Genomic DNA, 23,608 nt, shown 5'->3' with positions numbered 1-23,608 from the left:
AAAGCCTGTTCATGACATAGCAGCTACATTTAGTAACCTGGGTCATGCATTCAAGCATGTAGACTGCATACTGATAAACACAACATGAAACCTTCGTGTAAAAGTTGTTGCACTCTGTGTATATTCCAATCATTTGTTTTTAAATGCAGTTATGAAATATAATGTTTTTTTTTCCTTGGGAGGAAGTATGATGGTTTTTGAATGCTGAAAAACTAAAATTAGTATTTTTTGCTAACTTTAATAGATTACTTTGTGACAAACAACTTTTTTGGTAAGATAAAAATGGACTGAAGTGTTAGCTTAATGCTTGTTCAAGCTGTATGATGATAACTATTCTAGGAACAGAATTCTCAAATTTGGAATTGAATTTTCTGAGGGTAGGTATGTATTGGATTGTATTTCTGCTCAGTGTATTTGTTGGCCCAGAGGTGCTTAAAAGAAAATGCGTAGACATAGAGGAAACAAGAAAAATATGGTGAAGAGTAAGTAGAAAAAAATAGCATTGTTTTGATGCACTGAAACACTTGACAATCCAAAGTAAAGTCATAAGGGAGATTGTCATATATGTATATTGTGTATCATAAATGTATATTTAGTGTCATTGAGTAGGTGCTGATGGGGATTATCTTAGTCTTTATTGAGGACTGAGAGTTTGTATTTGTGAATTCTTCAGTCTTTTACTGGCTTTGTTCAGTCACTGTAGTTCAACAGCCATCACTGTGCTTTCATATCTGGAAGCTGCAGTCCCATTCTAGAGATGACACTGCAATGTTGTCATGCTCTATCCTCAGTAAGTGGATGTGAGTTCCAACTCTTCTGAGCTCAGAATTAAATTTTTGACACTTGTTATCTTGGGTGAGAGGTTTATTTAGGTAAGGCTGTCATTCATGAAAACTCTCTTGCCTGTCCCCTTGATTGCAAGATTTCACAGGTTTCCACGTGGAACAACGGAATGGTGAACTCATTAAAATGAGAATTAAAATCGAAGTAGCTGATTCTGGTGAGCTGAAGATAGGAAACTGGAAGAGTTGTCACATCCAGTAGAGTTCTTACTGGAAACAGAATGGATGTGGTAACTGTGGGGAGATTACAGCTGGTGCAGTGTATTTCACTGTTTGTTTATTTTCTCGTTGTCAGATCTCATGTAGCTTTCCCACAGAAGTAGCTCCACTGCAAGCTAATGTGATGTATAACAAACAAACAAAAAGTCTGCATGTTCTTATCTTTGTTTTGATATATATCAAGAGAGAAGGCTTCCCAGTGTTATGGAAAAGTCACTTTGCCAAGGAGCTGTTGACCACTTGGTTGCAAAGTAAGGCTTAAGGAAGGGAATGAATGTCTGACTAAAGACAGAATGATTTCTGTCTTCAGACTGAAAACATATTAAAGAAATGTGAAGAATACAAATATGTGTAAAAAAAAAAAAACAAAAACAAAAACAAAACTCTCTTATTAAAATTTACTGTATTTTATAGTTGTTTTTTTTTTTCCTAGATTTGCATGAGATCAAAACATAGCATTGTATATCTGTTTAAAAATGCACAACAGAGCTAAAGTTAGCCTCTGGCAATTGTAATTTTATACTCATGTGAGCTAGTGACCTCAATTGCAAGTGTGTAGGCTCAGTAGTGTAGCCAGCAAAAACATCTACATGTCTACAAAGCTGCTTAAATAGATTATTTTATTTATAAAAACTGATCAAAGTAGGCCAGGTACAAAAGGGAAGATATTTAAAGTAAACTTTCTAAGGAAATGATTGGAATGGAAATCTGTTTCAATTTTAGGCTTTTTATTTTTACCTTTTTAAATCGATATTTAAAACTGAGGTTGAGGTATCTATTGAAACTCTAAAATGACTGTACAACTCTCAGTGCTTATCCTGTAGTCTCCAGGCTGCTGCTGAACATCTCAAAGTCAAAGGTTTCCTGCCACAGTGTTACATGTGAGATGAGAAGTTGAAGACAAGTGATTGTCTAGACCAAACTGACTTCACTGAACACTGTGATTTGCAGGGGTCCTTGTGATTTGTTAATTCTGTTAGGTGGAAAGAGTCTAAAAAGTCAGGTTCCTATTCTTGACTTCTCAGGGATTTGTGCCCATTCCTACCTATTCCAGTGGACAAGAATTCTTGCAAGTGTGTCACCCAAGAGCTGTAAACTATTTAGAGAAGTCTGGTTGCTGGTTTTCTTCAAAGCTGCCTTTGTACATTTTGAGTGTTCAGATCTTTATCTGAGTAACTCTAATTGCAGGAAAACTGTAGATCCCAGGATTTCTTAGAAGGGAAGAAAACTGATTGAAACCCATTTGAAGAATACACTGAAAATGTAGAGCCAAGCAGATTTTATATAGTGAAGATCATAACTGCAGTGCTGTAGCTGTATGTGGCTGTAGGCTGCTGTGTGTGTGCAGGAGTACGCTGGGGAACATAAGCTTGCTTTAGTTTAGTTTTAACTCTCACTTGTTGATGGTTAGTTCTCAGAGCACCACATTCATACTGGGGATGTCTGGTGCTAAGTACCAGTGTACTGGAAATCTAGTCTCATACAAAAAGCCAGACAGGTTAGCAGAGTATTCTAGTAATGTGGCACTGGGTGGTATGAATCTTTTGGAACAGGTAGATACTCCTCTTCATACACCTGCCAATGTGCCTTTTGGCTGTGGTTAAAGTATTTGACTTTTTCAGTTTCCTTTCCTATACTGAACAGAATCACAGAATTGTAGGGGCTGCAAGGGACCTCTAAAGATCATTTAGTCAAACCCTCCTGCCAAAGCAGGCTCCCTACACCAGGTTGCACAGGTATGCATCCGAGTGGGTCTTGAACATCTCCTGAGAAGGAGACTCCACAACCTCTCTGTGCAGCCTGTTCTGGTGCTCTGTCACCCTTACTGTGACGAAGTTCTTACACAGATTTGTGCAGAACTTTCTATGCTTTGGTTTGAGGCCATTTCTCCTTGTCCTGTAGCCACGCACTGCTGAAACAAATCTGACCTGTCACACCTAACAGTAAACTGAACCTTTGATTTTACTTTTTCATGAGAATCAGTAAGTCCATCAGCCTCTCTGCGTGCCAAATTAGTCTGTCCTGGGGGGCACTTGAACAGTAAGCTAGTGACAATCTCTCTGAATTCCATCAAATGTGAACTTCACATGATGTTTAAAGATACCAGTCACCATCAATCAGAACCACTGTGCTAGTAATAGTTGTTCTGTTATCAGTGTAACTGTTGTATGCACCGAGTTTTTTGATTTTGTGCAAAGTCCTTCACTGGTAAGTTATAGTAAACAGTTATAGATGTCTGTATCACAGCAAATAGTTTGTGAGTTTGAGGGTGTTTTTTTTTGCGTGGTTGATTTAGTTTCACTTTTTAAAAAAACTAATAGCTTTAAGTGTTGTTATCTTGTTAAGTCTTTGAATGAATGCAATAATCTCTCGAGGATAGTTTTTTATTATCTAAATCCGGCTTTAATACACGGGAATGAGAGGATCAAGTGAAAGAGATTATGGCAATAGGCAAAAGTGAATGAAGCAGTAGAACAAGGAGAAACTATATCAGTAATGATTTGAAGAGGTTTTGGGCAACCAGTGTTAGAACAGTAGCCAGGGGAATGAAACTGGTTGTGAAAAGTGAGTTAATCTGTTTGTAATGCTCTAAAAGAAAGCATCACAGGAACAAAGCAATGATAACAGAAACAGTGGTAGGAAAAATAGAAGCGAGCAGTTTTTTCCCAGAGCAGTATAAAAGATCTTAATTAGGCTTGTCTCTTGTTGCTCGAATTGTCCCAGACGTGTTTTACAAAGGCTCCACTGCTGCTGCTTTTTAAAAAAATAACGGGATCCAATGATGTAAAAAATTCATTTGCAACAAGTTAATGTTTGTCATGTGTTCAAATTTTGTGGGACAAAGAAAGGCTTATGTCAGCTGCATCTTACAGGCAAGGAGACAGATGTCTTCTTGCACTTGACAATTTTATTAGTGCTGTTGTGGAATTTGAATTGTGATCTGAGGACATCAGTGCCTTGTGAAAATTGCTAGTTGGTAAAGAAAGAGTTTCTAATTAGTACTAGATGTGTTCGGTGAGGTTTTGAAGAGGTAATGTGATAAGGGTTTCTTTTTTACTAGAATATGTGTGCGTGCTTGTACGTCCTTGAGAATGAAAATTAATTCTCAATGACAGCTTCAGTATGATACTTCTCTACTGGTAGTGGAGCCAGCAAAGATAAGAATGATTGCACTTAGCCAGAAAGCAAAACTTCAAAATTTATATCAGAGTGATGTGTCTGGGGTGGAATAGGGCTTTCTTCTTTTCCTGGTCAGAGAGAGAAATTTTTCTTCAGATGAGTAGTTGGAATGTGTTTTTGAAACTGAGAGGTGCGTTTGTACTTCAAGAAAAGAAAGAACCATCCCCCACATGGACTTTTAGTTTGGATCGTGAACAAATACAGTGAAAGCAGAGAGGACATATTTTAACCAGAGGTGTCTTTGATTCACAGAGCCTTTTGCATGTGAATTCAACAGTGACTGTAGAGACCATTCCAGTGTTTAAAATAAATAAATAAATAAATAAAAAATTTGTGCTGAAGCTGAGGGAGAGCACCCCCTGAGCTGCGTCTCTCAGAAGTAATTAGAATGCATTCAAAGTTGCTCAGAAAACAGGAAGATTTTTATTTGTTTGCCTATTTGTTTTCCATGGTCCAGTATACGTTATTCTTTTCCCAACCCATAAATATGTTTATTCCTTTGTTCGTTGTCTGAGACGGAGGTGGGAAAGTGACCATTGAAGCTTTCCACTTTGGAAAGCCAACCATAATTATCTTTTTATTAAAGTGGCAAGCATAGAGTCTTCAAGTGGAGGTTAGTGTCCCTGGTTTGTTATTGGATGTCTTCCTGAAATACTGTCCTATTCCAGATGTGGCTTCTTCGTAGCATAAAGTTTTTGAGCTGTTGTGTAGGAGATCAGACTGCAATTACAATTGTCCTTCATCACCCTTAAATCTGCAGAAGTATCGAGAAACTTAAATGCAAAATAAATCATGTTCAGATAAATATACTGACTTTTCTGTCCTGTTTTATTTAAAAAGCAGTTGATCTGTCATTGCTGAGTGTTATGACGATGTGTCAGTTAGAGATGGATAGCTAAGTTCTGCAAACAAAAGTGTTGGTTTTTTAATTTAAAACATGCCATTATTTCATTCATAGTTTCAGCGTTGGGAATAAAATATCTCCTGCATTGCAAAAGAAAAGCATTAATACTTGCCTGGAGTATCTTGATGGATGGTTTGTTAATGAAACTGTTGAGACTTTTGTGCTGTAATGGAAATGTCTAAATTCAATAAATTCTTTTTAGAACTTTTGCCAAAATAATCTTCTCTTTTTCTGCTATCATAGTAAATTGCTTAAATAGAAGACACATGTATATTGGCATTCCAGCTTGAGCTAGGGAATAACATTGTGGCAGTATTTTTGTGGGGATAAAGTAATCTTATTGAAATTTTATTGTACAAATATTCTTCATTGAAATCAAAAGCTGTAAGTTGTGATATCCTTAGCAAGGCTGACATAGGCAAAGAATTTGATTAATCTTTTTTTCTTCTTTTGCTAGAATAACCCCTACACCCCTAGGAGAAGGGAAAAGCACAGTCACAATTGGACTTGTTCAGGCTCTTACTGCACACCTTAAGATTAATTCCTTTGCTTGTCTGAGACAACCTTCCCAAGGACCTACTTTTGGAGTTAAAGGTATGTAATATTTGCAAACTGCATGATGTGTTTCAGATTAAAAGGAAATACTGCATTTTTCTTAAGTCCTTAGGTACTTCACTAATGCAATAGATTGCCTTAACTGTAGCATATTTTATGTAGGTCACTGTGAAAGTAATGCCTTCTTCCTATTTATCTCCGTGGAAACTACAACAAATACAAAGAGTACAATAACACTATCTGATAGGGAAAATTATTGGCTACAAAAGACTATTTTTCAATATAATCACTACTATTAGCTATGCCTTTTCATTAGTGATGTACAAGAGCCTGTATGTCATGCTCATAAACATCTGTGTGAGTGGACGTGATCCATTCTTTCACAGCTGCTATAATGGTGTTGCTAGGAAAATGTTGCCCACTCAGTCCAACTTTGACTGTGGTGACATCCACTGTTTGGACTCCATGGACATTCATAAGAACAGATGAATGTCAATAGGTGACTTTTCTTCCACGTGGAGGAATTCAGTGATATGCATTTGCTTCATACATGCTCCCATGTCAGGCGCCTTTTTGTCAGGCTGCCCCTCTACTGCCATTTGTCGCCTGACAACATAATGTAATAGAACATTGCTGGGAAGGTTCAACGTTTGCTGCCGTTCCTCCAACATCTGCCTCTGACATCATGGGTCAACAGGATAAAACAGGAGACGTTATTTTCAGAGTAAATCTCCTATTTTTAAATAACTTATAATTGAGGGTTTCTCTCACACATCTTCCGGTGCAAGGTTCATGCTTGTGTTCATGTACTTATGTGTACTGATAATGCATATAAAGGCTGAACATAATGACAGACATGGAGATGAATTAGCCAGAAGGTGGCTCTTGTGGGTATACTCCTTTCCAACCACTCCTCTGCCTGGAAACACTCTTAAAGACATTTCTAATTGTTACTGTTTAATTCTCTTTGAGGAGGAGTCCAAAGTCCACCTATATTGATTTGAAATATCCGAACCTATGATGCTGACAGTGATATGTATAGCTCTGCTGGGCCTGCATCATACATTTGGCTAGGGCTGACTGACCTTTATCTCCTAGAACTCCAAATTCTGGGCTGCTGCATTTTTGTCTAAAAGGGCTTGAGGGCCAAGAGCCAGCTAGAGTTCAAGCTTCTCTTCAATGCTGATTGAAAGTAATACAATCTTTGTTGTTGTTGTTTGTTTTGTTTTGTTATTGGTATTTCTCAGCTGAGATTTGTGCCTAACTGGGCTAACACTTCCCATCTGCTCTTCTTTGCTTTGCTGAAGTTTAAGTTAACAAGTTTGATTTCAGCTGGAAGACTCCTGGTGCTTGGTGCTTCTCAGCTAAGACTGGTGCATGTGAGTGCATTAATCCCACCACTCAACTTCTGTGTAGACTGCAACAAACACTTTTGCCTGTACTGTGGAAGGCATTGGGGAAGGAATGCTCAGGGAAGGGAGTGGAAGTTTCATTCAGAAGCAATGCTTGCTCGTGACTACTTTGTCTTTCTACTGAACTGCTGCATGTGCATGACTGTGCCCTAACTCTGGACAGGAGCAGAGGGTAATCCTTGTTTAGTCAAATTCTGGGCCAGCTATTAGGTGAAAGCTTTCCTTTCAGTTCAACAATTCCTATTTTATTGCCTGATGAAAAATGCGGAAATTATGGAAATCCTGTTTATTTGGGTACATCATTTATTCCCTAGTAGAAATCTGAAAACTGAGAGAGTATATCTTCAAAACTGTGTTTCAGTTTGTGTGTTTAAGGTGTTGGGTTTTGTCCCCAAAACTGATGTGAATATGATAAAACCACATATTTTCTTGTGCAGGTGGAGCAGCTGGTGGTGGATACGCTCAAGTGATTCCCATGGAGGAGGTGAGACAACAGTGGAAACAGCAAAACACTGTCCCCTGGGAGGGGTGGGCAGAGCAAAGTGTTTGCAGCAGTGTTTGGTCTTTGGTGACAGTCTTTCTGAAGAGCTGGTGTGGTCTTTATCTTCATGTGACTGCTCCAAGATGTGTCAGGACTGTGGCGCAGGGTTGGAAAGCCACTGCACAATTCCTATATGTGTTTATAACATCCCAGCTGTTAATCACATGGCACTGAATGTGAAAGAATTGTTTTCTTACTCTGAATTAATCTGTAACTTTCCTCTGTTTCACAAGCAAGTGGCTTTCTGTTGAAAATGGTGTTACCACCACTCTTCAAAGACTTCTGAAAATCATATGGGCTCTTGAAGAATTTGGCTGGGTGGGTGCTTTCAAAATACTCCCACTGTGAAAGCCGTGGTAATGTCAGTGAAGCCTTTGTGTCCCTTAGCACAGCAGTCACCATGCTAAGGCTAAGGGATCTGCAGACTTACGAATGGGCTGAAACATAAACCATGTGTTGTAGTCTTTGTTAGCTGGTGGTTACCATCTGTACTAGATGCCTTGCTCAGCCTTTCCTTTGCCTGTAGTACACTTCACTGTGTGCTCAAAGACATGTGTGCACTGTAGCAGGCAGTTGAGTTTTGTTTTCTGGAGAATAAAACACAAGCATATTCCCTGAGTGACGAGGCAAATTAGAATGGTTTTGCTCATCTAATGTGTATGTTCACTATGCTTGTTTGGAAATGCATAATGATTTAATCCCACATTGGCTCGTCAGTACAAGAGAAATGTGGACATAGTGGTGAGAGTCAACTGCAGGGCCACAGGACTGACTAAGGGACTAGAGAACCTCTCCTTGGAGGAAATGCAGAGAGAGCTGGAACCATTCAGTCTGTAAAAGAGAAGGGGATGAAACTTATCAATGCATATAAATATTGAAAGGGAAGGTGCTGAGGTAGTGGAGCTCTTTTCAGTGGTGTCCATTGCCAGGACAAGAGGTAATGGGCATAAACTGGAACACAGGAGGTTCCCTCTGAACATCAGGGAGCATTTCTGTACTGTGAGAATGGTGGAACACTAGCACAGGCTGCCTAGCAAGACTGTGTAATCTCTTCCTTAATGATTGTTGGTGACATGCAGTTGGTCCTGGGCAAGAAGTTGTGCTTGAGCAGAGGGATTAGACAAATGACATACAGGGGTCCTTGCCAACCTGAAACAGATTGCAGTTCTGAGGAAAGAGAATTCCAGGCTGATGAAGTGCCATAGGGGAGATGCACAGTTGCTCCAGAGTACTCACACAGTATTCAGAAACCATTTGCACTTGAGTACAATCACAGTCAAGTGCTGGTGTCAACTGTTGATGGTGCTTCTTAGCTGTCAATACTACTACAGTGCATTTAAAACTGACTTTTTATGTCTTTGTGTCAGGTACAGATATGAGAAATAAAATACCTATGTAAAGCAAGTCCTGATCTAATCTAAATGGCCTATTTCAGATTTTTCCCCACAACTTCATTGGACAAACTTTGTGTCAGCAAATTTTGTGCCTAATCTGGTTCTGCCTGTTCTCCTGTGACTTGCAGAAAGCTGGTGTGAAATCAGAAAGCCAGCAGGCATCGTGTTCTCTGGGGAATTTGGCAAAAATCTGCACATCTGATCCAGGTCAAATTCATGCTGCTGGTAGAAAACTGATTTAGTATCAGTGGAGTAGAATTGTAGCCTTGGGTTTTCCATTCTTGGGTCATTTAGGAAAGAATTAAGACATCTATGGCTTTGTTTGTGTAAGCCGAGGGTCGTTGACCAAGTACTTGGTGAAAACAGGTTCTTCCTACAGCTCAGCCTGTGATATTTCATCTATATAGGCGACTAATTTCAGCTGCAACCTCAAGGATATGTTAGTATTCTTTGCTCAATAAATGTCTGAGGTTAATGGAGTTAAAAACCTTTTATTAAAAGAAGTTTGTAATTTTCCCTGTCTAGTTCAATCTTCATTTGACTGGAGATATTCATGCTATAACTGCTGCAAATAATTTGCTGGCTGCTGCTATTGATGCTAGGATCTTGCATGAGAGCACTCAATCCGATAAGGTAAGAATTGTTTTCTAATAACCATGTGATGTTTTTTTCTTTTCATTTTTTCATAAATTGCATTTCAAATTATATAAGTTGGCTGTCTTTTTATATTTTCACTGTGTGAATGGAAACAATTGCTGAAGCCATACTGTATTATGCTGGGAAATACTGCTTATAGAATATATTTTTCCGGCAGACATCTATCATAAGAGAGTCTGAAGATAATCTTATGTCCAGAAACTTGTCAGCTGTTTCAGACTATGCTAAGGAGTCTAATGAAAGATATTTTCTCTCTCTACATATATTTTTAAATAATTTGTACAGTCTTCTAAAGTTAAAAATTATCCTTCTGATACAAAGTTATTTGTGATATACTCAAAGAATAAGATGTGGTAAAAATAAACCAGATCCTCTTCTCTCTACTAAATCTTTTTGTGGTGTTTAACCAAAAGCTAACCTGGGTATTTAAAGAGAGAAAATGAAGAAATTGCCTTTTTTTTTTTTTTTTTTTTTTTTCCAACTGGGCAAGATTTGTTTAGGCTGATCTGCAAGTAACAGTTACAGTTTGAGTAATTTGGCCCTTTGTTGGAATTTTAAAGGATTCCCAGTTTCAAAAATAATGCATATTTTTTCTATGAGACATAGAAACATAGTAATTTTAATAATTGAATTTAGGCTATTAGATCATAGGCATTGTTTAAAAGCCTACTGCCTTCTCAGAACTCTTTTAAATCAGAAGTCCACACTTGTGTCATTGAGAAATTCATACTGAAACTAATCTAAATAAAAGGAAAAGAGGAGCTTCTTATTTTAAAAACTTAAAATGTATTTATATTTTTTTTTCCTAGGCTTTATATAATAGGCTGGTTCCAGCAGTTAAAGGTGTGAGAGGATTTTCTTCTATTCAGCTTGCCCGTCTGAGAGTAAGTTGTTAATGTTGTCTCTCTTCAATTATGGTATGTCTTTATGAAGGATTCTGTTGTGCAGTTTTTTGGAAAATATTTGACATGAGGGGCCAAGTTTGTATGAAACTCTCATGAGTTTATTAAGTCCAGCTCTTTCTAAAAGCATTCTCTCTAAAGTAATAGGGTCTGGGTCTGATATTATTGTCATAACTAGCATTTTTGCTATTTTCTCCTGAAACAAACCAGTAATGTTTTTCAAATGTAGTGTCTTTCCCTACGATATATTGGAGTTTTAAAATACTTTTCCTATTATGGTGAAGTCACATTTGAAAGCTCAGATTTTCTGATGTTGCAATATTTTCTGATTTTGCAAGTTTATTGTAGCATACACTGATGGGATTTTATAGATGATTATTGACAGTGTTCTTTCTGAGGGACAGAACTATATTTGTGTGCATAGTGTTTCAGCATCCTGTTGTGCTTACATAAGAATTTCATACACAATTCATGTATGAATACTGTATCCAGTTTTCAAACTGCTGTTCAGATAAATAAGTACCCAACAATAGAATCATAACTAGTGTTAAGAGAATATGAACCCCTTAACGGAAACCTCAAGAACAATTTCGATCTTCTATGTCCATTTCCATGGTGGTTGTTGGCTTTTGAGTCCTGCTCACTATTGTTTCAGAGCCACTGGATGGCAATGGATAGCTGCCAAGTGCATGCAGAGCTGCACTTGGAATTAGGGGGTGAAAAGGAGGATAAAGGTAATACCAGCTTCTGTTGTTTTAAAAATACTTGTGTGCTGCCTGGTTAGTTTGCTGAGGAATGCTTTCTGTTGCCAGAGAAAGTTTTTTGAAGACTGCAGTTCTTAAACAGAATTTTTCAATTCATGCATCTTTATGTAGATTCACTTAAAAAAAAAAATGTTTGGTGGTGTTGAAATCCTGAATCTCTAACAGCCAATATTGGCTAATTCATTATACATAACTGAATTTATGGGCTATCTGAGCAGAATTTTTTATTTCATTCAAAGATGATTCATGCAAGATGATACATGTTAAAGATTTTCACAACCTAGAGCAAGCAGTTAATCATCTTTTTTATTAGTGATTGATACGGTTAAATTTTCTCTTCGGTTTATATTGAGAGTTTCTTCTGTATCAGAAGGAGCTTTCTCATTTACTTGTCTATGGGTATTTCTCCTTTTTCATTGCATTTCTTCATCACTAGTATTCCTGTTTTACTTAGATGCTTTCCTATGTGCTTGTTTTTTTTTTTAAAAAAGGTGGGGTTGATTCTGACTTGCTTCTTTCACAAGTGCATGCATAACATGGGTGCAGTAAGCCAGAGCAGCTGTACCATTTGAAGCAAAATAGCCATTTTATTGCTTTTCTTTAATGTCTGTAGAGATTGGGAATAAATAAGACTGATCCTGAGACTTTAACAGAAGAGGAGATCAGTAGATTTGCGCGCCTTGATATTGACCCTTCTACCATAACATGGCAACGAGGTTTGTAATCAGAAAGCTGCATTTTAGGTTGGCTATTGTATCATTTGCTTAATTCTACCTGAATCAGAGCTATTTGCTTTGTGAATCTAAGAACGACTCATTTGCAAGAGAGAAATTGAGGTACGTAATGAATCTGGAAGCAGTATATTGCTCTTTAACTTGGTTAAATATCTCTTCTCAAGAGACTTCACTAATGTTCTGAAGAATAGATTGTGACAGTTTAGATACGTCCCTTGTCTCCCTCACATCCTAAAACACGTTAAAACTGTATTTTGTGTGCATTTCACAAATCTTATCTTTCTTTTATTAACTGTGTCTGTAATGGTTTTGGACTTGTTTGTTTGTATGTTTCTTATATGTTCTATTCTGCCATTTCTATTAGTATTTTAGAACATATATAAATAGAAACCAAAAGGAATTAACCAAATCCATGTTGTATCACCCCTTGAATGGAATTCCTGAGGAAATTAGGGACCTGAGTACCATGTAGTGGGAGGAAAACACGTGGTAATTACAGAAGCTCCATGAAAAATGCCTAATAAGAGGAAGTGGTTGAAATCTTGCTTTTCTCCCAGCCCACTCACAGCACTGAATTGGGACTTGTGTAGGAATGGGAGTTGAAATCCCTCTTCAGTAATTACGTTGTCCTTTACTGGACAAACAAATTTGTTACTTTCCAAAAACAGCAGGAAAAGAGGGAGGACACAATGTCTCTGATCTTCTATATAGACAGCCTCTCTGGATACCCTTGATTCTCAGCCCTGAAATGAACAGGATTTTGATCTACATCTACCAGAAAATTGTCTTCATGCAAGCTACAGATTCAGCTGCTCGAGAGTAGCTTCCACTCTTTATTTTAGGGCTGTTGCAGACCAAAACATTAGTAGAGCTGAAGAACCTATAAGAAAGAGGGCGTTTGTTTTTATATTCTACAGGGATTTTGTATTCTGTAGGGATTGCCCCTTTTGGGAATGACGGATCTTGCAGTTCAGTCTCTTTTTCTAGCAGAAACATTCTTCTGGTGTTTCTTTCTAAGAAACATCCTGATAAATTCTCAGCAGATGAGTGTTTTTTTATGATTCCCACTCCTTTTTGGTTCAGCGTATCTGAAGTTTCGTGTTGTCAGTACAGAATGTGGATTGCTGAGATTGTTAGTGAAGTTAGCAGTTCCACAAGACAATTTGGACATGCTCTTGCAAAACAAAGCCTTTCCAATTTGGAAAGGCAGTTGTCTAAAACTGAAGTTGTGCTCAACAGCAGATGGTTGATCCTAGCAATTGGAAAAAACCTTCCTTTTGAAAACTGTGTAGCTGAATGTGGAGTTACTGTGATGTGCAAGAAAGTAACTTGTGTGGAGAAATCAATGTGACAACATAGTCATCCTTTAAAAGAGAAACAGAATAGGGTTAAGTGGTCTTAAAAATCAATTCTTTACTAGTCAACAAAGAAGCAAATGATTTGAAGTAGGTCTGAGGTGCATTATAGGTACAAAGGGTGATTTTTTCATACATAAGTAAAGCATTAAGTGCAGTAGAATGTTGAGTATCTGTTAGCTGAAAATCTTGTTCAGAGAAATTGTATTTTAGTTATTTCAACCTGTTATCTAATGGTATCAAATAGAAGCCAAAAAACCAATAGAAGCCAAGAAATGCTGACGTGGAAGCATGTTAAACAGTGCTTTTCAAGCAGCTGAATCTTACGTGCATAATAACAGGTATGCCAGGAAATAATGCAGATCCCCAAGTCCTTGTTAATATGTTTTGCTATTTCCTTATTTCAGTTGTGGATACAAATGACAGATTTTTACGCAAGATAACGATTGGCCAGGCAAATACAGAAAAAGGATTTGTCCGTCAGGTATGTAAAAGTGGTTAATATATCACATTCTGGACAAGCTTTGCTTCAGAGTCTGAGATGTTTGTTATCCTGGAATTATTTCAAAATGTTTCTTTGAATTGCAGTGCTAACATCTATCAAGTTGATACTGTATAGCATTCTTGCAGTGCATCTGATTGTGTTAATGAGTAACTGAAGTTTCAGGAACAGGAATTGGTGTATGTTGTACAAAGTGTTGAAAGAACTTGAAAAAAAATCCGTAGCAGTTCAACCTTGTCGTCTTATGAATATAGAAGGTACATTTACCTTTGCCTTTATAAGGCTAATCTGTACCATTTTTCTCTTCTATTTTATTTTCATTTTTAAATCCCTCGAAGCATGTATGTAATTTAAATTACATTTCAATTTGGTGTTTAAGAAAACCTTGGAGAAGAGAGGGAGCATCATGTGTTGTTGGTCCAATTAGTGAGGTCTGAAAGTGACCATTAACTTTTTATTGAAGTTTTCATTTTCCTGTCATGCATCTCAGCTTTGGAATGTAAAAATGTAAGACCTTTGAGCATGTGCTTAATTTTAATATGTTGTCTTGAAGGCGTCGTTCTGAAAATGATAATGGGTGTACTTTTCAGTGGTGTAGAAAGCTAACCTATATTACCATATAAGAACTTCTGGAAGTTGTTTGAAGTCTTAAAGATAACTTGAAAGATTTTACTGACACCATCTGAACTAGTATTCATGGTGTGGTTTGGGCAAATCCAGATGTGAAGCAATGCAATGTAGAATAGCTCTTCCGGGTGGAACAGAGTCATTGCAATGATGTGAAGCTGCTGCAAAATTGATGATGATTGTTGTTATCTAACAGTCTGGATAATGAAATTCATGAAGCTCTGTCTGCTGAGAAATAAAGTAGTTATTGTGGCATAGATAAAGTTTTTCTTTTTTTTTTTTTTTTTTTTTTTTTTTGGAACTCTTACCACCTTCTTTGTAATTTCAGACCTTCACTGAGCTTTGTGCCTAAATAAAGAGAATAAAAACTAGTGCTAATGTTTTTGTTCAGTTCAGCATTTAAGACAGTCAACCCAGAGAGAGAAATTGAAGGGAAATGCTTATTTCCTTTGGTTTTGAGCACACAGGGTAGAAACTTTTCAGTCTATCACTTACAGAAAACTCAATATTAGCTGAGACTTGTCTCTGCTAATGGGCTGGGGCAATACTTTGGTACATGTTTCTTCAACGCCTGAGATGGTTTCATATGTTTAGATTTCTTTCAGCCTGCCATCCTTAGCGTGCAGCATTTTACTTCCACAATTATGCTGATCGATTAAATGTGAGTTGTCTTACAGTAGAGTACTAGTTGACTAGTTGCTTCTGTACTGTCTTGGCTAAAATGACTTTGATGCATTCAATTTTGATGCTTTGGATTGATGCATAGCCATTTATATTTTAACATGGTCTTACTGACTTGAGAAATAGAGAACAGTTAGAAAATTCATTTCTGGGACTAGCCAAAGATCCAGATAAAACAGGACTTCATAGTTAACAGATGCATTTTATAAACATTTGGAGTGATGTTCTAGCACTCTTAAAATCAATGACACCTGTGTAAAATGGCAGAGCACAGCAGGCACAAAAGTATGCATTTTAATGAAGAGAGGTTCTGTGATTTCTGAAGAGTATTACATGACTGATGGCCTTGATCTTGCAATTGAATCCATGTGGGTGGATCCTTTCATCAATAGAGAACTGGCTTTACAGCTAAGGCTTCTGTCAGCACTTTGTAGGTGTGTAAAGGTTATTAAGAGTTAAAATAGCATCTGATAGTAAAATCTTCTGTGCCTGTTTTTTCAATTAAATATTGTCACTCATTGAGCATCTACCTGGGATTCTTTTTCTGGCCTTATAGGTTTACACAGCAACATCAATGATTAAAATTTAATTTTTGCCTCTTGATATACATCCTGATGGAGTTAGATTATAATCTATTGTATGGATTAAGCATAGATATCTGAGATGTATTTCCTGTCTTACATTTGTGCAATAGCTTACAGGGGTTCTCTTTGTAACTTGAGAAAAGATAGTAGCTTCCAGGCCATCTCAATCCTGTTAATTGTGCATGCAGTTGTTTTTTTCCATATAGAACTGCTACTAAGGAATACAGAAAATTTATATTGCAACTTTAGTATTTCTTTGGAATTGCAGTTAGTCTAGCTTGAGTAATCTCAAAACCTGTGGGTTACAATGTAGAACTTGTTTGAATTCCAACCTTAACTCTTTTTTTTCTAAATCTTTTCCCAATGATTTCCTGTATTTGACCTGACTTTGATTTGACTCGTGATTCTCATTTCTGTTTTACAGGCACAGTTTGATATTGCTGTTGCCAGTGAAATTATGGCCATCCTTGCACTTACCACCAGTCTGGAAGATATGAAGGAAAGACTGGGGAAAATCGTGGTGGCTAATGACAAGAAGGGAGAACCTGTAACAGCAGAGGATTTGGTATGTTTAGTGCTGTGTACCTGTGAATAAACTGTGATCTGTTTGTTTTGCCTCTCGAAGCATTAGAAAGGCAGGTGCATGCCAAGCTTTATGCTTTGAACAGCACATTCAGAAACTGAAGAAAGATCATCTGGGCCAAAACTTGCTTGCAATGCGAACAAGATGTAGAACTTATTCTTCCAAGTCTTCAGGTAACATCTGGTTCATAAGTGCCTGTTCTCCACAGCCTACTTGGATAGGCTTCTGCAGTTTCTTAAGGCAAGCAGTTTTGGTGTCCTGAGTGAGTCAGAGAGAGAGAGCTGGTAATCTTTGCTACTGTGTTTGTGAAGAGTGCTCAGGTGTTACAGTGATAGTTAAGACATGAACGTTTATGACATGAGATCAGAATGAAAGCATATTATTCTTAATTATTAATAGTGCTTGGGACAGTGTTATCTCTTCATATCATTAAGTCATCACTGATTTTCTACTTGCACTTATGAAAGAGATTAATATGTTCTTCCTTTATGTCAAATCCTAGCCCTTATAGCCAGAATGTAAGTCAGAAGACAGTGGTTGCAAATGTGCACCTGGTTCTTTATGACTGGTTCTTGTGAAGTCTAGAGTTACACCTTGCAATCCAAGTTTATGCCAGGAGTAAGTTCACTGTAATGGACTACTGCACAAACTTACTAGAATCATAGAATCATAGAATAGTTTCGGTTGAAAGGGGACCTGGAAGAACATCTAGTTCCAATCCCCTGCAATACCTCCCTCTAAACCAGGTTATTGTTCAAAGCCACATCCAGCCAGGCCATAAATGCTTCCAGGGAGGGGGTATCCATAGCCTCTTTGGGCAACCTGTTCCAGTGTCTCACCACTTCCTAATATCTAGTCTGAATCTACCCCCTCTTAGTTTTTGAAGCCTGTTCCCCTTGTCTTGTGTCTACATGTCCTTATAAAAAGTCCTCCCCCAGCTTTCCTGTAGGTCCCCTTCAGGTACTGGAGAATGAGCAAAAGGCACCTTGTCAACAAAGACAGAAAATCCACAAGCCAGGAATATCTTCACAACCACGGTAGTTTCAATTTTAATAAATAAATGAAATCGTACTATCTAGCATTCATAAGTTTGAGATTGAAATTACGATGGGAGTATGAAAATCTTTAACAATGGTCATCCTTAAAATTAAAGGCAAAAACTACTCCCACTTATTCAGCAAACTTCCATTTGAAGGCATCTTTTCATCAGTTATAAATTTTGGAATAACCTTTATGAAGAGCTGTACTTAATGTTTTTGATGGCAGTTTTTTTCTTTGTGTTTCCTTTCCAATTGCATAACTTGGACTCAACTGGCAGAGGGTGGGGAAACAAGTTACCTTATAATGGATATGCAATGTCTTCAATGAATTATTGTTGCTAGTGTACTGTAAAGGTACTTTAATGTATTAATAGTGCAAAATATTTAGCCTATTTTAATCTACTTAGCGTTAGTCAGCTTGATGTAAGAGAACAGTTGCTCTTGTGTAGTTTTTTTCATCTATAATTCAGTGAAAATATGCTAGGTCTGAGATTATGAACAATGCAGAAATTACTTGAAAATGTTTCCATTAGGTCCATAAAATGAAATTTATGCTCAATAAAGTGTCTTAGTAATTTGGTTTTCTCTGGCATTTTCTAAACAAACTTGCTGTGCTTAGTGCTTCAGTTGTTTGATAGCGTTACTTGTGCTGAACATGTGTTTCCAATACCTCTTTAAAGCACTGTTCTATATTGTTCTATGTTATACAAAGGAAGAACTACACAGAAAAACAGCAACAACAACAACAACAAAAAAAAAGCCACAGTGTCAAGAATATGTATTAGTACCATCTGCAGCTATGTTGTTGCATTCTTCAAGTTCTCTTCATATTACGTGTAGGGATGATTTGAGTGCAGATTGTAATTGTGGAGAAACTCCTACATTCTTGCAGAATGTGGTAGAGGTGAGGATAAAAACTATAGGAAGAGTAGTAGTGTGGTTTCATGGTTAGGGCAGAAAAGTGCATTTTCAGAGAGTTGAATTTTGTTATTTTGTTTTTCACAGTTTGTGTATGGTGCTGTCTCTGAATCTTGTGGTACAGGAGGAGTTCTGTGTTCCCCCATGTGGTGCAATACCTGGGATCTAAACAAGTCAAATCTATGTGAAGGTTGAAAAACTGACTTTGAATGGGATCAGAAGAAATTATTTTTATGTTGTCATAGAGTGGGCACCTCAAGTTAGTGAATACTTCTGAGTTTAATCTTTGTGTGTTTACTTCCTTATAGTTATTAATGTTGGTGAAGAAGTAAGATGTCACGATACTAGGTTTTAAGAAATGTCCTAAAAGGACAAATTATCAAATTGAATACTAGTTACTTTGTGTAAGGGGAAGCATGCTTATGAATAACTGTGAAAATGTACTGCAGAAAGTTGAATCCTCTGGAAACAATAGCAGGGGATGTATAAACGAAGACCATACAATGCCATAAGTCATACACATGCAGAAAGATAAGTTTCAGTTCAATAGAGTGGTGCTTCAACTATTTTTCATCTTTATTCCTAGTGGTGATCAGTCTGTTTGAGTAGCTTGCAACTAAGCATTCTATTTCTAGACTTTAATCTCAATACTCACTCTACTTCTGCTGCTTTTGCTGCCTTACGTAACTGTCCTTCTGCAAGCTCAGCTTTTGATTCCTGATGCTTTGGATTGCTCAGGTTCTGTCTCCTCCTCATTCTTTTAGGATCAAGGGGAAGACATCTTTGCTTGTAATATGGATGTCCAGACTAAAAGCCTGATGCAGAGTGGAGATATTGTTGCTACATTCTAGGCTGCAAGCATACTGTGTATTGCAGCCAAAGCTTTATCAACAGGACGAGGCAGAACTGAGCATTCACAAATGAATATCTGTGAACTGTAGCTTTGGTTTTTTGGAGTTTATTACCTTTAGTAGATTTTAGGATGTGATAAGAGGTTCAAAGTGAAGCCATTCTCCTCCTGAATTTTCATTCTTCTTCAGAATCAGAGGCAGAGAAGAGGCCAAACAAACAAACAAACAAAAAAAAAAAACAAAAAAAACCCAAAGACTAAAGAACCCAAACCTTTACAACTCATAAAGGGAAGAACTCGAGACAACTGAATGATAACTTGCTTTTCCAGTACTCTCGTTCCAAGAGCAGTTCAATCATTTTGGCTTATGTTTTCATAAGACACAATCAAGATTAAAAGCTTGAATTTACTATAGCTGGTTTGGTATGGAACATTTTAGCCCAAAGAACTGTGGTTGCTTATAACAAATTTTAGAAACAGCTTTATGATGAGAAGTACACACAGAACATGACTAATGGGGGCTGGTCAATGCTGCCTACAACTATAAAAATAAATAAATTCTGGAGTTTGTCTTTTTATATATGTGACAAGGTTGAATTTATACAAGTTTAAATGCTTGACAGTAGTCCTTAGTTCACTGAAATGTATTTGAACTGAAACCACTAAACCCTTCTCTGTGATTTGTTTCCAGAAGTACATGCACTATACTTCACAAAAATACAATTGCTCTTAATTTTGACGTTATATTCAATATATTTATAATAATACAATGGTAAAACCTAAAATACACATTGGTAGATGTAAAACAGATGCAGCAGCCGGCTAGGGATAATAGAAAAAAGATAAATTGAATATTTCATGAGTTGAGAAGACTTCTTCCACAAGAGTAATGGATTAAATATCTGGCCTCTGTAATGAAATGTATAGAAGTCTTTGCCAAAATGTGGTGTTCATTGCACAGTATTTTGAAGACTGAATTGTTTTTTGGCTCATACTGTATAGAAGACGTTTGATGGACACATGCCACATCTTCATGTGAAATTAAATGGGTATGTATGCCCTAGATAAGTATTTCAGCAGCTATGAAAAATATTAAATATTTAAAAAAGAATAGCGACATGTAAGACTTCTCAGTTTGCTTTCTGTACCATGCTGTTAGATTTCAATAATTCCAAGACAGAAAAAAAGCTTCATATTTATTTTTATAAATGATCTGTCAGCTGAATATGTTTTGTTCACTGGTTCAACAGAAACAGTGTGTACATACTTTACTTTAGACACAAGTAGTTGCAGCCCTTCTTGGTTTACAGCTTAAGATTCAGTTTTTTACAGAACTGATACTGCAGAAAAATATTATCATTTTATTAGAGACTGTAGTTTCAAACAAAAGGAAGTTATATATACTTAGTTATTTTTCTTACAAAGAAATGCAATGTTTCTTTGCCCTTCAGTCTGTGTAACCCTTATTTCTCAGTAGTTACTTTCAGTGGCCTTCCTTATCATCTGTTGCTGGCTTTCATTTCCACTCTTGATAAACTCCAGAGACTGTTCCTGTGGAAGTGATTTTGAAAGAGTGGATTTTCATTTAAGTTTGCTTTTCCTGTGTCATGTAATTTTAATTTACTTCTTGCTCTGTGATCTTTGTGTTGTCTTGGGGAGCATGTCTGCACCATGGAAGGGGGTATTATTTTCACAAGTACTTCATAATGGTTCCAGTAGGGAGCCCAAGAGAGATGGGTGTCCATATTACATTCAATAATGAGTCCAACTTCTTTCTCCTGATCCTTAGGCTCCTTACACACTTAATTGGTGTGTGTCTTAAGTGTCTAATTCCTTTAAGGAAATTTTTACCTACCTCCTCTGAATTAGAAAAGAGAACCTGATTCCTCAAATATTTTTGCAGATCAGATCTAATGAGCTGTGGCAATTGTTTGCTAGTTGCTTGGAGGACTGGAGATAGAAGGGAATGAAGAATTATTTTGACAGTTATGGCAGACAGATTTGAAAATGTAGGGAAATTTTTTTGTTGATACAAATGTATTTAAAACTACAAAGGCAGATAGATATGATGTCCACTAACTCAAGTCTTTTCATCTGCTTTTCTTTGTTTTCAGCAAGGAATACAATGATACAGTGAGCTGTGTCCAGATGCAAATCTAGTATGAATAAAGTTTTTGATAAAGTGGAAATGCATAGAAAGTTGTTTTTTTTTTTTGTTGTTTTTTTTTTGGGTTTTTTTTTTTTTTTTTGCCTCCCTGTTTTACCAGATTGGTGAAAAACTATCAGAAATCAAAGGAAAGAATATATGAGTCATTACTGACTTGAAGAGGAAGGGGGGGGGGGGGGGAAGCATTACTTTTAGTTTTTTCTTTATCTTTGTCATCATCATCATCTTCTCCCCCATAGTCAGGTGTTACAGCTGGCATGAGTTAACACTTGTCAAGCCTCCAGCAGGTTTCCTAAGAAGAGCATTAGGGCTGATCCCTAGCTGCTCAGGTAGTTAACCTTGCCATTGACCAGTTGGTAGACCTGATGTAAAGTTTTCTGATGGCATTTTTTTCCTCTGAAATTTGATTCGCTTTTACAATTACAATTGCTTTTTACATGTTAAGATTGTAAACTACTTCAGTATCCACACACTGAAAGTATCACCAGCTGTTTCTCTTTTAGCATACGGGCAGATGGCAAATGAGTAACTTATGCTATATGACATCGGAAAAACTGAGATAGAGGAGGAAACTGAGTAAAATCAAACAACTTCTTCAGATTATTGCCTGTAACCTCCTGACAAGTGCTTGTATGTGCTCCTGTTTTCTGTGAGACAGAACATGAAGAACTCACCTAGATGTTACAGAGCTATGTTGCTAGCAACTCAGCATAAGCATTGTTTCATTTTGTGGTGGTGAAATAGAATTGTGCCACTGACCTCAGGAAAGCTATATCAGCTGGCTTGGAAATGATTTAAGAAAAAAAAAAAAGAAAAAAAAAACTGGAAAACAACAGGCTTTATAGACCTGTTAATTAGAGGTATTGAAAACTGTTTTTGTTTTTTTTTTTTCATGAATTCGAATTCCATATTGTAATAAATAGTGAAGAGAATGTACTTGTTTTCATAAATTAGAAGAATTAAGGTCTAGGTTTTAATGAAATTTGTTCTGTGTCATTTTAAACTGTTAAAGGTGGAACTGGAAATTTGCTGTTTTATTTTCTAAGTTCTTCAAATTCTAGGAGTGAATGAAATCATTTTTTATAAAGGAAGCTGTTATATTAAACAGATTTAAGATTTAGTAGCCTAAAAATATGCCTACTTTAGAAAAATTTTTGAGACTGAATTAGATGATATCAAAGGAAACAATGCTAGCAGCTGTTTTCCAATTCAGAAGAGGGAAGACAAGACTGTTTTGCTACCCGTTTCTCACTACATTGTTGTGAATCTGTTGGGGTTTGCAGATGGTAGGGGTTTCCAAAATGGGGGAAAAAGGTCCTTCCCTTAACTCTTCTCTAAAGTAACACTTGCTGTGCTTTAGTAGAAGTCAGTTGTACTGTTTTGCTTTTAATTCATTTTTATCTGAGGTCAAACAGCATCCTTCGTTTTCTTGTTAAGTGTGAGTTCAGGTGTGATACTTAGGGGGAATCTTAATGCATGTAGAAATGCTATATGTATGTAATGATGGTGTACTTTAGTGTCTCTCATCTGTCATGAGAATTTTAACACATTGTAATTTTAGCACAGACACTATTTTTGTTGCTATTCTTTGAAGGTAATAGTTTGGCTCCTCAGTTAGTTATATATATTATTATTATTATATTTATTAGTTATGTTAGTTAGATTATTATAGTTATATAGTATATTAGTTATATTATTAGCTATATATATTAGTTATATATATACAGTTAGGCTACTCAGATAACAGATTCATGGTTTTCAACCTAAATTTTAAATACTTCATGGCGGCTTTTATGTTTATTTGGCTTTAATGTTTCTTTTCAATATAATAATGTATTAAAATGATTTTTTGTTCTCTGGCAAACCTTTGAGTTACTCCCTGTAAAACTGCTACTTTTTGTTTTTTCTATCCATGATTGAGTTCTTTCAAAAACAAGTTCTCTTATCAGAATGTAAATAATTTAAGAATAATTAGGAATGTATGTTTTCTAGTTTCTAGATAGCACTCTGCTTGTAGTTTGATAGTGCTGTGCATATTCAATTTATTTATTTTTTAATAAAATGGACATTGAGTTTTAGTGTAAATGCTGTATGAGGATGTCATGATTTTCTCTTTTAAAATTATTCAATGTGAAATTTATACTTAATATCCAGCAAAATTTTTAGGGAAGAATAAGATTTTTTTTTAAACTAGAAC

General features: G+C 36.6%; 1 protein-coding gene across 1 annotated transcript in view; it reads left to right on the top strand.

Moving 5' to 3' along the window:
- Positions 1-23,608, top strand: part of MTHFD1L (methylenetetrahydrofolate dehydrogenase (NADP+ dependent) 1 like) — a 140,368-nt gene that overhangs the window by 28,018 nt on the left and 88,742 nt on the right. Inside the window, exons 12-18 of the mRNA XM_048936153.1 lie at positions 5,603-5,739; positions 7,550-7,596; positions 9,573-9,680; positions 10,514-10,588; positions 11,984-12,086; positions 13,867-13,943; positions 16,278-16,418. Of these exons, the coding sequence (XP_048792110.1) occupies positions 5,603-5,739; positions 7,550-7,596; positions 9,573-9,680; positions 10,514-10,588; positions 11,984-12,086; positions 13,867-13,943; positions 16,278-16,418 (688 nt within the window). The remainder of the gene's footprint in view (positions 1-5,602; positions 5,740-7,549; positions 7,597-9,572; positions 9,681-10,513; positions 10,589-11,983; positions 12,087-13,866; positions 13,944-16,277; positions 16,419-23,608) is intronic.

This window comes from Lagopus muta, chromosome 2 (genome assembly GCF_023343835.1).
Source record: "Lagopus muta isolate bLagMut1 chromosome 2, bLagMut1 primary, whole genome shotgun sequence".
Classification (NCBI taxonomy): domain Eukaryota; kingdom Metazoa; phylum Chordata; class Aves; order Galliformes; family Phasianidae; genus Lagopus; species Lagopus muta.
This window is presented reverse-complemented; position numbering and strand designations above follow the sequence as displayed.